General features: G+C 42.4%; 1 protein-coding gene across 1 annotated transcript in view; it reads right to left on the reverse strand.

Annotated features, from left to right (window-relative positions):
* LOC102021258 overlaps nt 1-22,782 on the reverse strand; it is a 53,806-nt gene that overhangs the window by 3,769 nt on the left and 27,255 nt on the right. The window contains 2 exon segments of the mRNA XM_005406477.2: nt 10,441-10,591; nt 16,288-16,394. Coding sequence (XP_005406534.2) covers nt 10,441-10,591; nt 16,288-16,394 — 258 coding nt within the window.

Below are 22,782 nucleotides of genomic sequence, written 5' to 3' on the forward strand. Positions count from 1 at the left end.
TTTTTTTTTTAAGATGTGGTATTTTTTAAACATTTATTTATTTATTATTATTAATTTTTTATGTACGTGGTGCTAGGGACCAAACTCAGGGCCTTGTGCATGCAAGGTAAGAGCTCTACCACTGAGCCACATCCCTAGCCCTTCGCTTTGGTTCTTGCCACAGCCTAGACCCTCATCCTCAATGGATCTGAGAATATTCACCTCACAGAAAGAATCTGAGGCCCAAAGTTCCCTGGGGCAGAAGGGAGGAGACTCTCAGATGATCATAGAGTAACTATGGTTAGTATGCATGATTCATGGCTATACTTTCTTTTGTGTTTCTCTTGCATTCTTTACGTTCCATGAATAGTAGTTGTTTTGAAAGCCAGTCCTCACCCACCAGGGTGGTTTCAAGTGCTTATTAGCTCAGTCTACATATCCAAGATATCTCCATTTCCCTGGTCTTCCAGTGTTGCCCTGGGCTTTTAACATCTGTGGTGTGAAGTGCAGCCTCAAACTGTTATGTCATATAGGCAGGCATTTTCAAATTTTTCTCAAACTCAGGCTATCATAGGCCACATATGCAGGGTTCAGCTTCCACCCACTCTCCTGACCCTACTCAAATGCAAGCATAAGGTCCACAGTCTCCAGTCTCCCCCAGCATTATTCCTTGATGCTTAAATTTGCTTGCTTAGGTGTGATTGCTAGGATTTTCTTTCTGTTTTTGTTTTTCTCTGTCTCTCTATCCATCTGCCTCTGTCTCTGATTTTTTCTCTCTCTCTTTCTCTGCCTCTCTGTCTCTGTGTCTGTCTCTGTCTCTCTGCCTATCTCTGTCTCTGCCTCTCTCTGTCTCTCTTTCCTTCTGATCTCTGTTTCTCTTGTTTTTGTGTAAATTTAGAATCCAGATTTGTGTGTCATTGTTTCTGCTATAAGGCATTTAAGAAATTGCAAGTTTAATTTATTCTGTTCCTCTTCATTGTGTGATATGTTGCTCTATTCAAAGTACTTTTATGTGAAAATGTTGACAAAATTTTATAGTTATCTCCATGAAGTCTTCAGACATTTTGGTAGCTTGTTTAAGCTATTTCTAGGATTTGTGTGTACAAATTTTATATTTGAAACCTTAAAAAATTGTAAACATTTTTTATGTGTACTGGAGGCCATTATGTTAAGTGAAAAAAGCCACCACATAATATGAAGTACCTCAGGTACTGTATCCTATCGGGAAGCTTAAGAAACTGTCAATTTGAACATACAACAGGGTTTACCAGAGGTGGGAAGAGAGTTCAGGGAGATTTAACAAAGCAGGCCTGCAGTGATTAGCGTGCACGGTCTCCGTGCTGTGATATACCATAGCAAACTCCATTACTGCATATAAGTTCTACATGCTGAGTACAATTGAAATGAAAATCATTAGGAAAAATAAATGCTGTGGGATTTTTCAACCTGCTAGCCTGCCCTACAGACTTCAAATGTGTCAGATGTCAGAATCACATGATCTAAGTCTCTCAAATATCTCTCTCACAATTTGAGTTTCATTCCAAAGATGTTTTTATGGTTTAGATCTAAAAGGACTTGCAGATGTCTCCCACTTGGGGGTGGGGATGTTTACAAGAGGTAGGCCACTGAGATACATGTGGAGAGTGAATTGTCTCCTCAGCTCTAGTGCGAGTGTAGCCACTGTGGTCTCCCTGCACTCCCTTGTCACTTGGCTTCTTAGCTGTGGTAACATGACCAGCTTTAGTCTGCCATACCGTCATGGCAGGTCTTTTCCTTCTCAGAGCAAGCATCGATTGAGCTTGTGAGTCAAAGTAAAAGGATCCTTCTTTAAGTAGCACAGGCTTAGTTTCATGTCCCCCTGAGAGGAAAGGGACTAATATAGACAGTTGGTATGAGGAGTATGGCCACTGCTGTCACTGAACACGACTATGTTGTCCAACAGCTTTGAAAGTGATTCACAGGAGGAATTGACAGGTGTGGAGATCCAGGCTGGAGAAGTCCTAGAATGCTGTGAGTAGTGCTTGATGTGCAAACCTGGGCAAAGCTCAGAAGAACAGAATGTTGATGAGAATGGGTGCAGATAGGGTCAGGGTCAGGAGCTTTGTTTGTGAAATAAGTATATCTCAGTTACTTTTTGTTCTATGACAAAATACCCAAAACACACATGTTAAAGGAGGAAAGGTATATTTTGGTTCACAGTTTATAGGGGTTTCAGTTCATAGTCAGTGTGTTCCATGGCAGAGTGGCATGGCAGAGAGATATGACAGAAGACATACACTTTATGGCATTTCAGACAAGGAGCAGATAGAGTTTAAGAATAAATGAGGTAGAGGTGGGGCTGGGGATTTAGCTCAGTGGCAAAGCGCCTGCCTGGCAAGCACAAGGTCATGAGTTCGATTCCTGGTACCAGAAGAAAAAGAAAAGCAAAAAACAGGAAAAAAAGTAGTGAATGAGGGAGATAGACCTCTTGTTCTACACTCCCAGTGATCCACCTCCTCCCATCAGATTGCGTCTACAAACATCACGTTTAGGTATAAACTCATCAGCAGGCTAATCCACTAATGAGTTTCACACCCCATGATCCAATCAACTCTCAAAAACCCCACCTATGATTGCATAAGCCTTGCGGGGAACATCTAGATGTTGTAAGGCTACATTGGCTAAATGACTAGATGCCATATGTGTTATGCTCCAGTAGAAAAGTTTTTGCTCATGTCCTGAAATGTTGTAGGAAACTGAACCTAATGGTGGTAGACTCATTAATTTTGCAGTAGTCATTGCAAGAACAGCTTTTGTTCATGTTTAGTAACATAGATAACTCAATGCCAGTAGGAAATCTACAGTGCACATCATGAGGAAATGCCAGAGTTGATTGCCTTGGAAACTATTGTTTCACAAGAAGAAGCACCCATGAAGTTGGGAAACAAGGAGACAATTAATCCTAAGAGATTAACATTGTGAAGAACCAAAGGGTTTGCACAGGACCAAGAAGAAACATGCCTTTGCAGCATATCTGAAATCAGCAGCACTTCCATCATTAGAGGATCAAGGGTCCAAAACTATAAATCTTTCATTTGAACAAAAGAAAATTGGGCTTCTTGTGATTCAGGGTCACCTAGTGTAGTGTATCCCTGATTTCATCCCCAGTGACATCTACAGCCATATGTCAAGGGCCCTGGCTTCTGTTTTTTGAGGACAAACCCTTTTTTAATTCTCATGGTGCTGGTATTTCAAGCATGTGGAAGATGAGAGACCACAGAGTCTCAAGAGCTGCCACCCAACTTTCATAGAAAGGTAAGTGTGGATCATGGCACATGGCAAAAGCTTGTGAGACAGGGCTACAAGAATCTGTGAGAGTGAAACAAAAGTTGCCATGGAGATCCCAGGGAACTGGGGTTCCCAAGTAAATGGATTTTCATTGGAAGGAAGCCACAAATACTGAGTGGGGCCAGCCCAAGTGAAAGACCATGTGGGCTACAACTGGAATGGCCATAGGACCAGGGCCCTCCAGGCACTTTGCAGCTCACATCTCAGCACACTCCACCACGGATGCTAGACATTGATTTAAGGGAGCTCATGTTTACCCTGTGGAGATTCATTCCTGTGTTAGTCCAACTTTATTCTACACACCTATTTTTACCTTTCAATATGAGAATGCTTACCTGTGCTCTGGTGTAATGCAAACATTTTACTTTTTTTTATTTTTAAGGATATCATAGCTAAGTGTTTGCCTGGAGTCTTGGGGAGAGATTTGGGACTTGGAACTTTCTAGAATAACGAAACTCTTAAGACACTGGCCACTCTTTGAGATAAATTAACTCTATTTTGAAAAAAGAGATGCAGATGAACCTTTTAGCAGTCAGGGGAGAAATATTATCATATAAATGTATAATTTCCCCCAAAATCCTGATGCTTACTGATGTAGCCTCTTACAAAGGACAAAACCACTTGTGGAGTGACTTCAAAGTGTCCTCTCTCTCTTCTCTCTCTCTTTCTCTCTCTCTCTCTCTCTCTCTGTATGTGTGTGTGTGTGTGTGTGTGTGTGTGTGTGTGTGTGTGTGCACCTGTCGACCTAGCTCTTCCTGTCTTTCTCTTTGCCGCAGTGGCATGCTGAGCATTTCTCCTCCATTGTTCTCTTCCACGTTATTTTGCTTTGCAGCTAACGAACAATGCACTGAGGCCTCTGAAAATCTTCTGTAAGTCAGCATAAGCTTTGCCTCCTTTGAAATATGGTTGATTATTTTTGTTCTCCAAGCCACATGAAAGAAAGTAAGAAATATCTGTATTGTTCTTTTTTTTTTTTTTTTTTTTTTTTTCTCCGGTACCCGGAACCGAACTCACGACCTTGTGCTTGCCAGGCAGGTGCTTTGATGCTGAGCTAAATCCCCAGCCCCTGTATTGTTGGATCTATATCCAACAATTCAGAACAAGTCTTTTTGAGACTTTCCCTTTTCTGTTATAGGTATCATTGTCCATATATGGCCACATGGCTTTGATTGGAGTGAGGTAAAGACCATCTATTCCTATTTTCTGTAGGATTTTTATCATGAATGAGTGTCAGACTTTATCAAAAGATTTTCCTGCACCTATTAGGATGATAATGTGATGTTTCTTTGCCTCTGTTGATATGGTGTAATGCATGAATTAATTTGTGAATATTGAACCATCCCTGCATTCCTTGATGAATGCCACTTTGTCATGATGTATAATCATCTTGAAGATTTGCTCCATTTTGTGTGCTAATATTTTATTGAGTATTTTTGAATCTATATTCATTAGAGAGAGTGGCCTCTATTTCTCATTTTTGATTGAGTCTTTCTCTGTTTTTGGTGTCATTGTAATACTTGCATCCAGGAATGAGTTACTGAGAATCCCTTCCCTTTCAATTTCATTAAAGAGCTTGAGAAGAATTGGCATTAAATGTTCTCTAAATTTCTTGTGAAATTCAGCTGTGAATATATGAGGACATGGGCATTAATTCTTTGGTAATTTTTTTATTATATTTTCAGTTTCACTGGCTAATATTGAGTGATTCACAATGTTTATATGTTATTCATTCAGCTTTGCTAATTCATATTTATCCAGTAATCTCTTCATTTCCTCTGTGTTTCCATCCTCTGAGAGTAAAGATTTTCAATGTAGGTATTTATGATCTTCTGAATTTTTACAGAGTTGGTTATGCTTTCTCCCTTTTATTCACTATTGCATAAATTTCAATCTTTTTCTTTCATTGTTTTCATAAGGTTGGATTGGGGTTTATAAATTTTATTTATTTTTTCAAAGAACCATCTCTATGATTCATTAATTTTTTGTATTGTTTTCTTAGTCTACATTGCCTTAATTTTTGCTCTGATCTTTATAATTTCCTCCCTTCTCTGGGCTTTGGGCTTCACTTGCTCTTCTTTTTCTAGAAGCTTGAGGTGCAGCATACATATCTTGGTTACTTTTCCCTCATTGCTGAGACAAAATACCCAATGTCCAAAATTAAGGAAAGAAAGTTGATTTAGCTTACAGTTTGTGGAGGTCTCAGTCCATACTTGTCTGGCTCCAAGGCAGAGTGGCACATGGCAGAGGGCAAACATTCATGGCAGCAAAACAGCAAAAACAATAAGAACGAAAGGGAGAAAAGGTGGCAAGCAGCTTCTTTCCCTCCCTTACATTGTAACCAGGCTACCCCCACCCAGGGGTCATGTAGCACTCACATAATCTCCATGCCCTCCTCTTCCATGGGCTCAGGATGGATACTAAGTAAGCACCTCAGCTCCCTGCTGAGTCACTTAGCCAAACCCTACACTGCCCAAGTTGACACAGTTTATCAACCATAACAATAAGATTATTTATTTGTATATTCTGGCTTCCTGATGTGAGGATTCCCCACTATAAATTTCCCTCTGAGGACTACTTTCATTGCATCCCACTGGTTCCTGTAAGTTGTATCTGTATTTTCATTTGATTGTAAATATTGTTGAATTTCTTCTTCATTGTCATCTGTGATTCATTGGATGTTCAGGAGGATGTTATCTAACTTCCATGTGTTTATGGAGTTTTTCAGATTTCTTCTATCATTAATTTCCAATTTCACTGCACTATGGTCCAATTGTATGCATGGGGAAATTTCAATTCTTTTGCATTTGCTTAAGCATGTTCTATGGGATAGTATATGGTCTATTTTATAGAACATACCATGTGCAACTGAGAAGAATGTGTATTCTGATGTTGTTGGGTAGAACACTCTGTAAAGGTCTACTATGACCATTTGATCAAACTTTGGTTTATTTATGTCATCTCTGTGCTCACTTTTTTCTAGTTGATCTATGTTATTGTGTTAATGTGGTGTTAATGTCCCCTGTTCTGATTGTGTTACTGCTTATTCCATTTTTTATGTCTGTAAAAATTTTTCTTATATAGTTGGCTGCTCCTGTATTTGGTGCATAGATATTTATGACTATTACCTCTTCCCCTTGAAATTTTCAACTAACAAGTATATAGTGACCTTCTTTATCACGTTGATCATTCTTGGTTTGAAGTTCACATTCTCTACAAACAGAATACCTACACCCACTTTTTTCTGTGTTTCTGTAGCATGGAGTATTATTTTCCATTCTTTGGTTTTCAGTGTATGAATTTCCTTCTGAGCTCAATGTGTTTCTTGTATGCAGCATATTGTTTGATTTTGATTCTTGCTGCTATATACCAATCTGTTTCTTTTGATTGGTGAATTGAGACCATAATGGTTATAACTAATATATATTGGCTTATATTTGTCATGTTATTTTCCTACCGTTGGTTCCTCCTTTTTCCCTCTATTTAATAACTTACTCTGCTTGATGATTCCTTCATTTTGTTGTTCTGGAAATTGTGGTTATTTTTATCTCCTTCTAGGATATCTTTTAGTAGTCTTTGTAGGGTTGGTTGGCACTCATGAATTTCATATGTTGCTCATTTTTGTGCAAATGTTTTATTTCTCCATTAATTTTGACTGGTAGTTTTGCAGGGCATATCAGTCTGGGTTGCAAGTTGTTTTCTTTCAGGACCTTAAATACTTCACTACAAGACCTTTCTGATGTGATGGCTTGTGTTGAGAAATGTGAGATGATTCTTGTAGACTGTCCTTTATATGTGATCTGTTTTCTCTAACAGCTTTTAATACTTGGTACACTTGTTGAGTTTTACGGGATCTTGATCACTATGTGACTAGGTGCATATTTACTTTGTTTATGGCCAAGTGGAGTTCTATATTCTTCACTTACCTGAATGTATGTTTTTTTCTATGCTTGAGAACTTTTGTGCTCTTACTTATGCAAATATCCTTTTTATATCATTTGTGTTGCCGCCTGCTGTTTCTTTGGCATCTATTAATCTTACATTCTTTTTCTTTGCTTTACTTGCAGCTGTTCAATTGACATTTCCTGGTTCCTTGTTATTTTTATGATTTCCTTCCTTTCATGATTGTCTGCTGCAACGCTGTATGCAAGCTCTGAAAATCTATCTTCAGCTTCATTCAAGCGGTTTTGCCAGCTTTCGATGGAAGTTTAAATTTCCTGAATTTTAATTCTTTCCTATATTGTTCATTCAAGGTTTCCCTCATTTTTCTGTGCTCTTGTATTTTTTCATCTTATTTAGATGGGCTGAGGAATTCTTTCTTCATTCTTTTCCTTTCTTTTTTACCTGAAAAATTATTTCTGAGCTATTTCTTCTATGGCTTGATGGAGTTATTTCTTTACTTCAGTTTCTGTCATTTCAGAAATTTCAGGTGCATGACTTCCAAGCTCTTCTGTTTAGATGTCTGCTGCATTTGTTCCAGGCAGAGCGGAGTTCTGCAATCACATTTGGCTCCTTCACTTCACCATTTTCAAAGATCCAGAGGTTCCCTGGAGCTCAGCCTCACTCCCACTATGGTGTGAGAGTGACAGCTCAAGGGCCCGAAGGTCCCTATTACTTAGCTTGGCTCCCATGATGGTGTGTGGGGATGAAGTGAGTTTACTGATGCTCCCGAAGATTTCTTGGGGTCAGTTGGCTCCCACACTATCGGGAATTGATGTGTTCATGGCCAGTGAGGCTTCTGAAGCTGTCCAGGACCCATCTTGGCCTCTATAAGTTGGTACCAAAGCTGTCCTGTATCAAGCCCCACTTCTGCATTGGTGCATGTGTGGGAGGGTCCTGGTCACTCATGTTCCCAAAACTGTCTCAGGTTCAGCCTACCTTCCACAAGGGCATGTGGGAGGGCCAGTTATGTTCACTGAGGCCCCTGAAGCACTCCAGGGCTCCACCTGGGTCCCATGCTGGTAGGGGAAGAGCAGGGGCTGATAACCAAGGTTGCTGAAGCTGTTCTGTATTCAGCCGGGCTCCACGAGTGTGTTGTAGTGGTCCACTAATAGTCACCGAGGCTCCAGAGGCTACCCAGGATTCTGCCCTGTTCCCACATGGGTGGCAGAGGGGCGAGGGCACAGTCATTGAGCCTGCTGAACCTGTTCAGGGGTCAAGTCTGCTCTCCAGAGGCTTTGGAGTCTGTGGAGCATGTCCATAGAGGCCACTGAAACAGTCCAGGGCTTTGCCTGGTTTGCATACTGGAAGGGGAGGGGTGGGGGCAGTGCCCTGAAGTTCCTGAAGCTGTCCGAGATTCAGTACGGCTTCCACCAGGGTGTGAGAGGGAGGGCAGTTGTGGTTACCAAGGTTCCAGAGGCTTCCCTGGACCCAGTGTGGTTCCCACGCTGGTGGGGGAGGTGTGAGAGTACAGTCGCCAAGGCTGCGGAAGCTGTCTGGTGTTCAGCTCAACTTCTCTAATCTTATTTTAGGTTCACAATTTTATTTTTTATTTTTACTTTTATTTTTGGGGTACTGGGAATCAAACTCAGAACCTAGAGCTTATCAGACAGGCACTGTGTCACTGAGCCATCTCCCCAGCTCCTCCTCTAATCTTATTTTAAATTGTATCATATAATTTCAATTTCTAGTTGCTCATCGTTATGATAAAAATGCAAGTAAAATGATATTCTATCCATTGACTTATCTAAAATCAATTATCAGTTCTAGAATCTTTTTCGTAGTTCTAGAATTTTATAAAAATTCTTTCCTGTATTCTGTAAATAGCTTTATTTCTCCCTTTACAATATAAAAATCCATGGAACTCTCGTTTGAAAAATCCCAACAAACCCATTCCTCTTCTATGAATGCAACAGTCTACATTTTTTTTTACAACACCCACTATGGAAATCAGTGTAGACATTCATCAAAATGTTTTCCTACATGCAAACATGCATTTACCTCTGGCACATGACCACATGACTCATCTCTCCTGACCTTAGTTCCTGGCCATCCCACACTATCATTGAACTTATCTGAGGATGACCTGTCACACAAGGGTATTGAATCTCAGGTGTCTTCAGCCCCAGGTGGGGATGGTCTCCTTCCTGGACACATATCCCATGCCAAACTCAGTGTGCTCCCTCAGACCAAGGCTCTGACACACAGAATCTCTAAGTGTAAGGGAAAATTGAACTCGAAAATATTGTTCTTTTTAAAACTTTGCTCTCTTTGAAGCTGCCTAGCTCTATCACTGTTTCATAGTGCTGTTATTACTTTCTAGACCTCTGTAACCACAAGAGCATATGTAAAAATTCAGAACACTTGATTATACCAAGCTTTGTGGCCATTAATCTAGTCTTGTAACTGATGGTCATTAATCTAGCCCTGTAACCGATGATCTCACCCTACTAGGAAATCAATGGAACTGCCAGGCTCTACTGTCTTGCCTCTGTATCACCTGATTATGTCTCATCCAAAAATGCTGTCTCACAAACACTTGTTGCATAGCTTTTGTTGGAAATTATTCCAGTCAGGATGACTAGTGTAAAATAAATCTGTTCACTGCCTCCTGACTTCCACAAATGTCCTTCTTTTCCTGGATACAGTTTTGCTACTATATAATCAGAAAAGGGCTGTACAAGAGGGAAGAGTAACCTATCAACCCACCAGTTCTGAGATGTAGAGCTGACAACAGCAGAAAAGTGGTAATGGACTAGGACCCTCAACATGGGGAAAGGCTTCCTAAATCTGCACTCAGCATCTCCCCTTGACCTAAAAGATCCTGTGCCCTCTCAGTTCCAGGAAGCTGAGGAACAACACTCAGAATAAGGTTCTGATTACAAAAGCCCCTGAGGTGAAACTGGAAGCTCACCTGGGAATTCTGTGCCAAAATAGATAAGGACAGCCACAGAAACATTTCTCTGTTGTTGGGGAACCCTATGTCTGATGAAAAGCTTCTTCATTCCCCCATAACATCTCCCCAGTCCCTAAAAGAACCAAGTGCACTCTGCTCTCTACAGTTGCAGGGTAGACCTCACAACCAGCCTAACACACTCAGGGTCCCCTGGGTAGATCTGGGGGAGGGGTTTCCTCTGCCCTGTGTGGTGCAGAACTGTAAAAAGAGGCAGAGCTGCATGATTATTTATGGATTTCTACCTGCTGTGGGCCTTCCTTCTCCCACAGAGCTTGAAGCGGACAACTGAGCTCAGGTTGACTTTTGCCACCTGAAGCAGAAGCTCAGAACAAGGTTCTAACTCTCCAGGTTGGTACCCTGAGGCAAATGGAGCAATAACCTCAGAGTCATGCCCTAGGGAACAGAGGACAGCAGAGGCAGATCTGGATTATTCTGGAATCCCATCTTGGTGGGGCTTCTTCAGTCCCCCAGGGCAATCCCTCACAAGAAGCTAACTGAGGCCAGGTCCTGCCTCATATCCCCACCATAGCACAGAATTGAAGACAAAGCCATGACTCTCAGAATTCCTGTGCTGATGAGAAGGGACTCATTCTCCCAAATCGCCCTCAGTGTGGTCCAGCTCTGATAACAGGAAGATCTGGATGATTTGTGGCTTCTCTGCCTGGGGAAACCTTTCCTTGGCCCACACATCCCCTCACCTTGACCTCAGTGACCCTGGTCCTACATGTTACTCTCACGTGAAACAGTGACCTCAGAATAATGATCTGACTCTCCTGGTCACCTGAGAAAAGGGTTTCTCACTGTAGAGTTCTTCAGGGCTCAGGGCTGATAAGTGACATTTCCAAATTGAGCTGGTTCTCTCTGTCTGTCTGTCTGTCTCTATCAGTGTCTCTTTCTCTCAGTTTCTTCAGCCCCCCAACCCAGCTTCTCAACTGGAACAGCCCCATCCCAGGCCCTCTCTGCTCCTCTCACCTGAATGCCCATCATGGGAGCAAGACTCTGTCTCTCCTTTTAGATCCTGGAGAGATAACAGTGGGTGCTAATTCTCACTTGTGAGAGTTCTACAAAGTGATGTACACTCAAGGCTCTAGAGTCTTTTCTAGAGTGTTGTGGTCCCTTCTTTCTCTGGGTTGGAATTTCTCAGTCTTTCCTTAGCTGTCACCTTGATCTCACTTATATGAGGTCCTATCTACTCTTACCCACTGAAGCCTAGACCTCAGAGCAAGTCTCAGACTCTGCACTTGTGGTCCCCTAAGGGGAAAGAGGTCCCCACATGAGAATTCTTCCCTGGAGTACAAGGTTAGCCATATTGATACATCTGATTTTTGGAAACCCTCTCTGGGAAGTAATTTCCCCACTCCCTACAGCCCCTCAAAGTGAACCTTCATTGAGCCTAACCCTCTCTGCTCCCTTCACTTAAAGCAAGCAAGTCAGAAGAGACCTCACCTCTCTCTGACCCCAGAAGGAGAAGTCAGTGGGTAACACATCCAGTAAAACGCATGTGGTCTCCAAGGGCTGAAGGAAAGAAAGCAACAGGATTCTTGGGATTCACTCCCTACTCCCTAATGGTTGTTGCTTTGCTTCCTATTAGCACCTGGAGCCCCATCCTTTATGGACTTGAGTCTGTTCCCCTCAGACCAAGGTTCTGACCCCCAAAGTTACCTATGTTTACAGTGATCTCACTTAAAAGTCCCTCCTGAATGTGCAAGGCTAACAAGGGAGGGAGAATTAGACATTTTGGGAAACATTTCTCTGAGTGGGGGCTTCCTTACACCTCACACGGCCTGTCAACTTGATCTTAAACGGAGCCTTGGTCTTCCTGAAGTAAGGAACTCAGAACAAAGTCTTCATGTTGATGTGACCCCACAGGACAGAATGTCAGCTATATGCTCAGGGTTTTGACAGCAAGAACAGAATACGATTCTGCTGGTCCCTAGTCCTCCCTGGGGGTCATCACTTTCATTTGTTGCAGTGCCCAGGCATTTTTCGGCCTACTACTGTTGGTTTCTCCACACCTCCAGGGGTGCCCTGTAGTGACAGTCATGGGAGGAGAGGAGAGTAGTCAGGCTGATACTGCTGCACAGTTTGGAGTCTCCAAGGCTGACCTCAAGGCATGGGCTGAGGAGCTCAGAGTTCTGGTTACCATGTCAAGTACAACCATGCCTTCTTATGAGATCTCCTCACCAGCAAGAGGCAGACCTCTCCATCCTTTCCTTCTAGAAGATTGATGTTGAATGGGAAGTGGGTGAGCAGTAGCAAAGACTGGGGCAAGTCCTGGTTCTGTGATCTGATCCAACTATTCATAGTCCAAAGTGTTATTTTCACCTTTCAGTGCTCATTTAGTGCAGGACGCTATTTTACATCTCTAACAAATGTATGCATGGACTTTATATCAACAGAAAGAAAAGGTCTATATAGTGTTCATGTAGAGTATATTTATATATAGGTGCCGAACCCTATGTGTGCATGTGTAAGTTTGTGTATTATATATGTCAAATGGATATTTAAGTGTATATTTATATAAATATATTCCCACATGTATATAGGTACACTGCATATACTTGTTATACAAGATGTACTACACATGATTCATTTCTTCATTGCTATTCTATTTTTAGTACATTCTTTATATTACATTAAAATAGCAATGGTTGTGAAAGCCAGTCCTCATCATCTAGGCTTGGTTACATGGTTATTAGCTCAGTCTCTGCAGCCACACCCTCTCCTTTCTCCTGATATTCTATTGTTACCCATAGGTCACTGCCCTCAGTGGCTTGGGGTAATGCCTCAGCCCATGCAGTGATATAGATGCAGCAGCTCCAAAACTTTTCTCTGGCTGATGCTGTCATGACTACCTGTGCAGCCCTCAGCTTCCCTGCCCCTACCCACACTCAGGGACCAGCTCCGCTGTTTCCAGTCTCTCTCAGATCTTCCTATTGTTTTTGTGTTTACAGTTTTTTATATTTGTTTTCTAGGTCTCTGTCTCTGTCTCTTTCTATCTCTGTTTCTCTCTCTGTCTCTGTTTCTCTCTCTGTTTTTGTTTCTCTCTCTCTGTCTGTCTCTCTCTCGTTTTCCGTGGATAGTTCATGAAACTCAAAAAGAAACCCAAACTTGTTTGGCATGTTGCTGCTACAACCAGCAGAACTTCAAGGACAAAGGCGTTAATTGGTTCATATTTCCATCTATGATGGGTTGTCTCCAAGGCAGAAACAGCATGGGGAAGGTCCTGGAGGCACAAAGCTGCTCAGTTCATGGTGGCCAGGAAGAACTGAGGAACAGCACCAAACTGAAAGGGGGCAGAGACCATATACAGTACGGTAAGTCACACTTCCATGGCCCTCACACACACTGCCAGAGGCATGCCTTCTTAAACTGGTAGGTTAACCTGTTTGTGGAAATCTCATGATTATGTACCAAAATTTATCCCCTATAAACTTCACACCCAAGCACATCACTTTAAGTATATTTCATTTTCAAATAAAAACAACACTATCAAATTCATAATACAACCCAAATTAAAACAACTATTCTCTCATATATTCAGAAGTAAAATAATCTCTTCCCCAAAGTCTGAACAATTCCAGAATTTTTCAAATGCTAAAGCCCAAGTACCTCCTGTGACTCAACAGAAACTCTCAGTTTTGAACAATTCATTTGAGTTTGTATCCAATATCACCTACAAGCCAAATGCTAACAACAAAGGAGCAAAGTATTCAAGTTATTTTTTACTGTGTGTCCAAAGCATACCGGCCTTGCTTGTTTTATTATTCCTGAGTATAAATGTGTCTTGTAATGAAAGTGTGCATTCATTGATGTGATTTTCCTTTATCCTCTAAAACTCCCTTATTTTGCATGGTTCATATCATATCTTGGAGCCCTGAATACCTGTTATAACTTGTTCCTGCTTTGGGTAGGGAAATACTAGATTGTTTTCAAATAGGATACAGAACCATAGATTGAACTGTGGATCTTGGTATTGGGGTTACCTTTAAGTCATGCTCCAGGTCCACCTCCCTGTACCCAATTTCTCCTGCAAGCTCTGTGAGGGAGGACAGTCCTTCTGTACTAAAATTCCTAAGGAGGGTTTAGTCTCCCAAACAGCAATGTGACACATGGATGAAAATAGACATTGAGAGAGATCTGCAGCTGAAGAGGCTCTGGCATGACCAATTGCTCTCAGCAGAACAGGAGCCAAGAGTCAGAGTGCCCATGTCTTTTCTTGGTACTACTCAGGGAGGCACAGGGGGTTTATGGAAGAGTGCATGGGGAAAGAAACATAAAGGCATGGCACATAAGGAGAAACAGAGCACTCTTAAACCTGGCACAGAGGCGCTCCAATTAGTGATGCAGCAGATAACTTGATGTTTAGAAGGCTGGCACATTTACTGCCAGGACCATACAATTCTTTTTGAGTCCTATGGCCTTTGCTGAGTTGTTATCACATGACTTAGCCCTGGAATCTCACAGGCTATGGCTTGAACCCCCATTCCAGTTGTCTGTGTGCTAGACAATTTTGACTTGCCTGCTGCACTGAGATATGTTGGCATGTTGGCCAGACTCGATCACAATTTTTGAATTATTAAGGGAACATTAAGGGAAATATCAAGGAAACATGAATATGTCCCTGTGGTACTTCTATATACCCAGGTCTGCATATCTCAGCAAATAGGGTTAAGGGAAATGTAAGGCGAAGATGAAGTCAAGTGGTTTCATTTCTCAGGGAAACATGGCTTAGTGCTCTTCTACACTTCTGAAACACTCACTTAAATTTCAAGAAACCCCTTGCAATGTGCCTGACCCCAGTCTCCCAGGTTCATGTTTGGTGGCAGTGCTAGAGCCACTTCCTGATAAGATTAGATACTACACTTCATCTTAGCCAGAAGGCCAAGAAATAATTGCAGCTTTCTTCATTGCCTATGGTACAACTTAAAATTTCATGACGTGGAAAAGAAAACCTCCTATAATTCATAATCAAATTTGTTAATGTAGAAGGTTACAGAGGCAACACACACAAATCAGTAGAGTTCCTTTACATCAGTAATAAACTCATAGAGAAATACCTGAGGGAAATAATACTTGTTACAATAACACTGAGAAAAATGAAATACTTAGGAAATAGCCTAACCAAGGAACTGAAGGACTTCGACTATGAAAATTACAGTAGTGGAAGAAGATATTAGAAAATAGGGAGCTTTCTCCTGTTAGCAGAACCAGCAGAGTCAAAGTGAACATTTTTCCAAAACTGTTGCACAGATTTAGCACAATTGCAATCAAATGGCTACCTAAAAAGAATTAATTCATAGTAAGTGCTAAGTAGCCTATGGGGAAAGATGAACACTTCTTCATTGTTTGTGGGAATATAAACTGGAACTATTATGAAGGAAATATCATGGGGATTATTTAGGAAACTAATGCTAAAAATTACATTCAACTCTGATGTTCATCTTCTAGGTATCTTCCTGTAAGAATTAAGGACATCATATCACAGTGATACATGCATGCAGATGTTTAGAGGAGCACAGTTCAGTGGCCAAATCTTGGAAACAGCCTGTATGTCCATTAAGAGGTGCGTGGATATAGACAATGTGGTGTTTACCCACAATGTAATACTACTCTGCCACAAAGAAGGATAAACTTGAGTCATTCATAGGAAAATAGGTGCACATAGGCACCACAAAGTTAAATGAACAAATCAGACACACAAAATTAAATACCACATGATTTTTCTTCTATTAGAAACCCCAAATATCAACAGCAAAATAAAAGTGGAATAATATTAATTAGTGAGATCTTCAGCATATTGGAAGGGAACCAAGGGATGGAAAGAGAGAGAGAAACAGTGGATGAAGGAGCATCAGATAAAAAAGGGGGAATGGAAGTTTGTACCCACACCAAGCCCCTGTGAGGAATGTAATCAGTATGTAGTGGTCTGTATCCCAAGAGATGCAAGGCTGGGGAGGGAAGAGAGGGAAAGGAGATTTAAAAAGGAAGGGACATGTGTCATGTACATGTATTAGTGCCCACAATGATTATAATCATTCTGTATTGCACACATGTACCAGAAGGAGGAAAGAACCTTCAGTGCTCACCTAGGTTCCTCTCCTTGATTCCCTGCAGATCCAGGCCTGCTCCCTTTGCCAACAGGACGTGGCTCCTCCTGATACCTGATGAGATTCTCACAGCATGGGCCACCTCCCTGAAACAGCAGATGCAAAAACACAGCACACCTGCACACCTCTGTATGGGTTTCCCCAGACTGAAAGAGGAGTAGAATCCAGAGTCCCTCCCTTGTCTGGTGCAGGCCCAGGTGTTCACATTTCCCTGCTGCTGACCTGAGGTTGTATTTGGCAAATCAAGGCCACCACCTTGCTAGGACAGCAGAGGTGGACATACCGTGCAGATGACTCTTCTCTGAGGTCCTGCCTGTGGCCACCCCAGCCTACCAGCAGGGCCGGGCTTCCCATGTCTTGGATCTGCTGACCTGAGGGTACACTGCCCAGATCAAGGCCCTCTTCTCTCCTTTACCAAGAGCCAAGGTCAAAGGTGCACTGCATGTTCCAGGGGCTCTCCTTGGGGGAAGGTCACCCTCTGGTCTAGTGTGCAATCCTCCCTGTACTCCTCTCCTAGAGTCTAGAAATAGCCTCACCCTTCCCCAACCTGCATCCTCTCCCCCAGATTTGAGGCAGGAACGCAGGACTGCACTCAGATTGAAAGAATGGGCAGGCTGGGTCGCATGTGTCATGTGTCCTGGGTCCTGCAATCGTGCTTAAATTATCTTGACTAGGTCAGGGCCTGTTTTCCCCCATTTTGCTGAGGCTCTGTTTCATAGTCAAAGACCCTAAGGTCCCTCAGATTCTATTGAAGAAGTCAAGAATATCATGCTTCATAACCCTGCATGAGTCTTCCTTGGACTCAGAGTAGGGGCAGGTCTCTGTGGGGTCCACTCAGTCCTGGAGTGCATCGCACCCTCCTTTGTATCGAAGACTGTCACAATTCTCAGAACCTCTCCAATGCAAGTTGCAGTTCCACACATCCAGGCACCATGCCCAAGGGTTGCCAGACCTGATAACTGGAGCAGAGAGGTATCCCATGTAGCTCCTTTAGTGGGATGGGGAGGGAGCCACCTTTCTTTCCTCTGGGTCTGGCACTTGGTGGTCCGCAGAGCCTGAATCCCCATCTCTGTTAAATTGAGTGTACCCTCACACACCAAGGCTCTGATGTCCAGATCCCATGATGCCAAAGTGGGGAGCAGGGTCCCACGTAGTCCAGGTTTGACACTGGAGAGGACTCAGGGTTGTTCAGAGACAGTCTCTCTGGGGTGGGGCTTCCTCAAGTCCCACAGGACCTGACCTGGACAGGGAACAGATTTGCAAGGCTGTCTACAGCAGCTGGTACTGGGGCAACATCCAGTTCTATCTTTTCATCCCAACTGAAGAGCAGACTCAGAACAAGGCTCTGACAACCACGTCCCTGTAACAGACATGGCGAGGGGCCCATCCTATCATATGTGCTCCTCTACAGTGTCAGTCCAATCTGCTCTGTGTGGGTACAACACAGGTAGATATGGATTTTTGGGAAAACGGCATGTGAGCTGAGACATCAACATCACCGCACAGCCGCTCACAGAGACCTGACTGAGCCCAGTCCTCTATGTTCCCTACACCTGAAACACAGGTCTCAAAGGAAGGCTCTGCCTCTCCTCTCCCAGTGCCCTGAGGTAAAAAAGGGAGGGTTTCCTGAAAATTCTCCCTCTCCCCAAGTGCCCTGTGTTGAAATAGAGGCAGATCTGGGTTGTTTGAGGACTCACAGCCTGCCTTGGGGCTTCCTTACTCTGCCCTCCGGGCCTCCCCTTTACCTAATTGAGCCTCAGATCTCCCTAGTCCTCCCACTGAGGCAAGGACCAGAGAAATAGACTCTTAATCTCCTCTCCTGGTGCCTGGAGGGGAAAGGAGTGCTCCTGGGAGACATTTTCCCTGGTGCCAGGGGAACAACAGAGGCAGGTCCGGGTTTGGGACTTTGGGAACCATCTCTCTAAGTTGGGGCTTCCTCATTCTGCTGTCAGATCCTGCCCTGACCAAACTGACCTGAGCCTTTTTTCCTCCCACATGAAGTAAAGTGGTAAGAAAAAGGATCCCTCAAGTCCCTGGGAGGACAAAGGAGGCACAATCCTAAGAATTGTATACTAAGCAGCATAGACAGAAAACAGAGGATTTCTAGAAGGTGCTGGGACCCTCTCTCTAGGAAGGGGTTTCCTCAGTTTTCCCACAGCCCTTATCTGGACTTAACTGAGCCCAGGCCTTTTCCACTCCTCTTCCCTGAAGCCCAAATCTCATAACAAGGCTCTGAATCTGCAATCTGGATCCTCTGATCCAAAAAAAGGACTCTTACATGAGAATTCTCCCCCCCCCAAGTGCAGGGCTGACAAACAGGCAAATCAAGATTGTTCCAGGTCCTTGTCTCTGGGATGGGGCTTCCTCACTTCCCCAGAGCCCCTCAGTGTGACCCCTAATGGAGTTTGGCCCTCTTTGCTCTGTCAACTGAATTCACATAGCTCAGAACAAGACCTCTCGTCTCCTGACCACAGAAGCAGCAGTGAGAGGACATCACATCTGAGAACATGCTCAGACTCCCAGGGCTCACAACAAGAGCAGAGAGGAATTCTCCACCCCCCCGCACCTCCCTAGCGATCCACACATTGGCTGTTGGCAGAGCCAGTACCCCAGTCTTCCATGGACCTGATTCTCTTCCTGCTTGTCCAAGGCGCTGTCTTACAAAGACCCCGAAGATGAAATTCATTCTGACAAACTGGCTCCTATGTGGTCCAGGGTCAACAAGAGAGGAAGATTTGGATAGTTTCTAGACCTTTTCTCTGGGTTGGGTCATCTCCCCCATCCCCGACCATCACAGTGAACCCTAGCTGAGGCTGGGCTACTGTGCTCCTCTCACCTAAAGCCTGAAACTCACAATCGGCTGTCCTGTGACTCTACTTGAATGAGTCACAGTGAGTGGACCCTGCATTCAGCAACATGCCTGGGGTCTCAAACAGGCATTGAAGGGAGGCTCCCCATTACCCAACCTCCCTAGGGATCATCACCTTGAGTCCTGGCAAAGCCTGGACCCTATGCTCTATGGCCCTTACACTGTTCTCCTCAGACCCAGGAACCGACTCTTAAGCTCCCTGGAATGGCACCATGGTCTCACTTGGAATCCCTTCCTGGCAGGGCAGGAAGGACAGAACAGCATGTCTCAATTGCTTGGTGACACTCTCTCTGGGATGAGGTTTCCACACTCCCCATTCTGCTCTGGCATGCACCTGTACACGAGCTGGGCTCCTCTCCACTCCCCTCATCTGAAGCAGCACCTCAGAACAAGGACATCTCCCTGACTCTAAGAGGTGGCAGTCAAGAGACATCACATCCATTATTGTGCCTGAGGAGTGACAGGAGGGGAATAACTGCAGTCCTCAAGTCACCCTTGTCCTTTCTAGAGGTCTTCACTTTGCTTCTTGGCACAGCCTAGACCCCTGTCCTCCACGGACCTGAGAATGTTCACCTCACGGGCAGACTCTGACTCCTGGGGTTCCGTGGGACACAAGGAAGGTCACTCTTATTTGACCATAGAATAACTACTGTTACCATGCATGCTTCATTCCACTGTTTTCATTTCTATTTCCAAAGCATTCTCCATACACTGTTAAATGGTACTTGTTTTGACAGGCAATCTTCACCCACTGTGGTGGGTTTTGACTACTTCCATAGTTGTTTATACTATCGCCATTTTCCTGATACCTGAAGGTTTTCCCCCCGGGCACAGGCATCTCTGGTACGAGGTTTTGCCTCAGGAGTTTAAAAACTCCTCTGTACAGGAGTTTAAAAACTTTCTTTAAACTTCTGCTGTCATGTATCACCTATGCAGGCCTGATCACAGACCTCCAACTTCCCTCCTTTGTCCAAACACAAACCCTAGGTCAACAGTCTGCAGTCTCCTCCTGGGAGTCTTCAAGATTTTTTTTTTTAACACTATAATTATTTATAACCTGGCCCTTCATGTTACATATTGAAACAATGCAAATTATATTTTAATATGCTGTGCCCAAAAGTGTAACAAAAAACAATATTAATAAAGATCTCAAAAATGTAAGTAATTGATTTTTCACTTTAGTCAATTTTCAGCTTTTTTTTCAAATTTCAGCTTTCATAAAAGACAAAATGGCATGTTAATTTCAGTGGGGAGATCTGCGGAATAGTCTCTGACTTTATCAATTTAACTTAATGAGCAGTCAGTCAATACTCTATATAATCAATGTTTAAATACAAATGTGTAAATCCTAACAGCTTTGTTAAAAATTTAAAAACTTTGCTTGTTGAATGAAACTGATGATATATGGAAAACATGTCAACATTATTTACTAAGAATATTTTAGATGAAATTGTGCTTAATCTATTTACCATCAAGCTCTATAAATGCTGCTCTAATAAGTCCTATGCACTCTATGCTTGTGAATTAACTAGGTCAGACCACAGCCAGTCAAAAAATTTCAGCACCAATAAGTTATTGAAAATGGGAATTTACACAAATAAGAAATATAATGGCTGGGTATTCAAATGTCAAGGTCAAGGTATAATTTTGAAGACATCACATTTCTGAGAAAAAAATCTTTTTAGCAGTATCTTCGCAATAGCTTTACAATAGTAGTTATAGTCTGCTTAAAATTGTATGTAGTCTGGGCATATCAAATATATGATGATATTTTACACATAAATCAAAGCCTTAGTTCCCAAATCTAGCACTATGAAGAAATGAATCATCACCATACATTGAAAAAAAGTCTATTATTTCAATAACAAATTGGTAGAGCACATACAGGGCAATTTCTACTGAAAAATTAAATGCCTTATTTGTGCAGTACTGAACACTTCCTGTAAGTCTAATTTCCTTTTTGACACAATTTTTCAAATATATACATTATATGTATTCAGTGTTCAAGTAACATTCCTTAACAGTTAATGACATTTTAAAAATGTGCAAAACTGCAAAACTCATTGTCATGGAATGTGTAAGGTCAAAGGGTGGGACGGCTCACAGCTACTGGATTGAATAAGTGCAACATAAATCTTTAAAAAAAGAAACCGCTTACGGTAGAATCTCGAAATTTCCTGTGAAGTACTACAAATTAAAGAAGCCTGCAGGGTGCTCGTGAAGCAAGCACAGCAGGTATACGACTGAAACCTAATAAACTGTTGACAGATGTAGGCACTAATACCATCTGACTTTTAGCACTGGTCTTGATTACACAGGAGACGAAGCAGTCATTACATTTGAGAAAACACCTGTAAAAAGTCACTGTAAATCTTTATAATGTTTCAAGCCCGTTCTTTGTTGATAACATTCTCATTTATATGGTTACATCTTTGTTTCTTATCTATGACCTCATCATTTTTATTTCCTTCATTTGTGGATTCTTAAGATGTTGCAGACGATTCATTTCTGTACCCCAATACAAATTCACTTCCTCAAGTGCCTTTTCTCGCACCAATATCCTTTTTTAAAAATTGCACAAACAATAAGCAGTGACAACAGCCAGTTCCTCAAATGCCCAGGTTAGTAACCATAGCATGCTAAAGAAAGGTACACGTAAATAGCTGGAGATGGTCTGTGGTCCAGAGTCTAGCATAAAATGTATTCCTTTCTGAGCACTCCCTCCATTTCCTGAACCTGAATACATGCATTAGGATGTAGCAAAAACCCTTTAGAAACTTCACTTAGATGACAAAGAACTTACCTGTTGCCACAAGTGCAAAGAGGTAGGAGGAAAACCTGTAATTTGCAAAGCTCTTCAGCTACTTCAATTGGTTAGAGAACACAAATTGGAAAAATTCCCAAGTATACACATTAGTCTGAGTCCACTTTTTAGAAAACTGGAATTAAATGGGAAGAGCCATTTCTATTTATTCTAATTAAATTTCAAAAGCCATTTTGACACAAAGAGGTACATACATAACACAGCAACACAAACTTTTTCAACTGGAGAATAAGTATCAAAACACTGTGGATGTACAGGGTAAAACAAGATTGGTCAGAGAAACAGAATCTTTCCCGTAACTGGTAAGCTGACACAGTGTCCTATTGCCATTTAAAAAATGTCCATTTTCAGTTTATTCAAGTTTGCTTTCATGGCTTTTAATTCCTCTTGATAAAAAAAGTCAGACTCTTGTAATCTGTGTGTACTGATCTTCATGAAAAGGCTCGTGCTCTGGGTCAGAGTCAGTGGTGTCAGAGTATCTGTAATGATCGGGTTCATTGTCACTAACATCTGGCGTTACAAAAGTTGAGCTGCTATCCTCTGGATGTGACGGCTTCTCAACTGTTTTTGTGAAGTACAGCTCCACCTTAAAATTTGGAGAAAAATATCGGTGTGCGTTATCTTTGTTTGCTTTGTCGAGAACATTTTTGGTTAAAGTTAGTACTAGGTACTCTTTATCATTATCTGCATGCTCTACCCTGCAAATACTATCAATTTCTGGATCACATAGACTTCCACATGCTACTCTTTCTGAGGTTTCCGCTGGTCCTGGAATGAAGAA

This window comes from Chinchilla lanigera, unplaced genomic scaffold (genome assembly GCF_000276665.1).
Source record: "Chinchilla lanigera isolate Chin_1 unplaced genomic scaffold, ChiLan1.0 scaffold00097, whole genome shotgun sequence".
Lineage (NCBI taxonomy): Eukaryota > Metazoa > Chordata > Mammalia > Rodentia > Chinchillidae > Chinchilla > Chinchilla lanigera.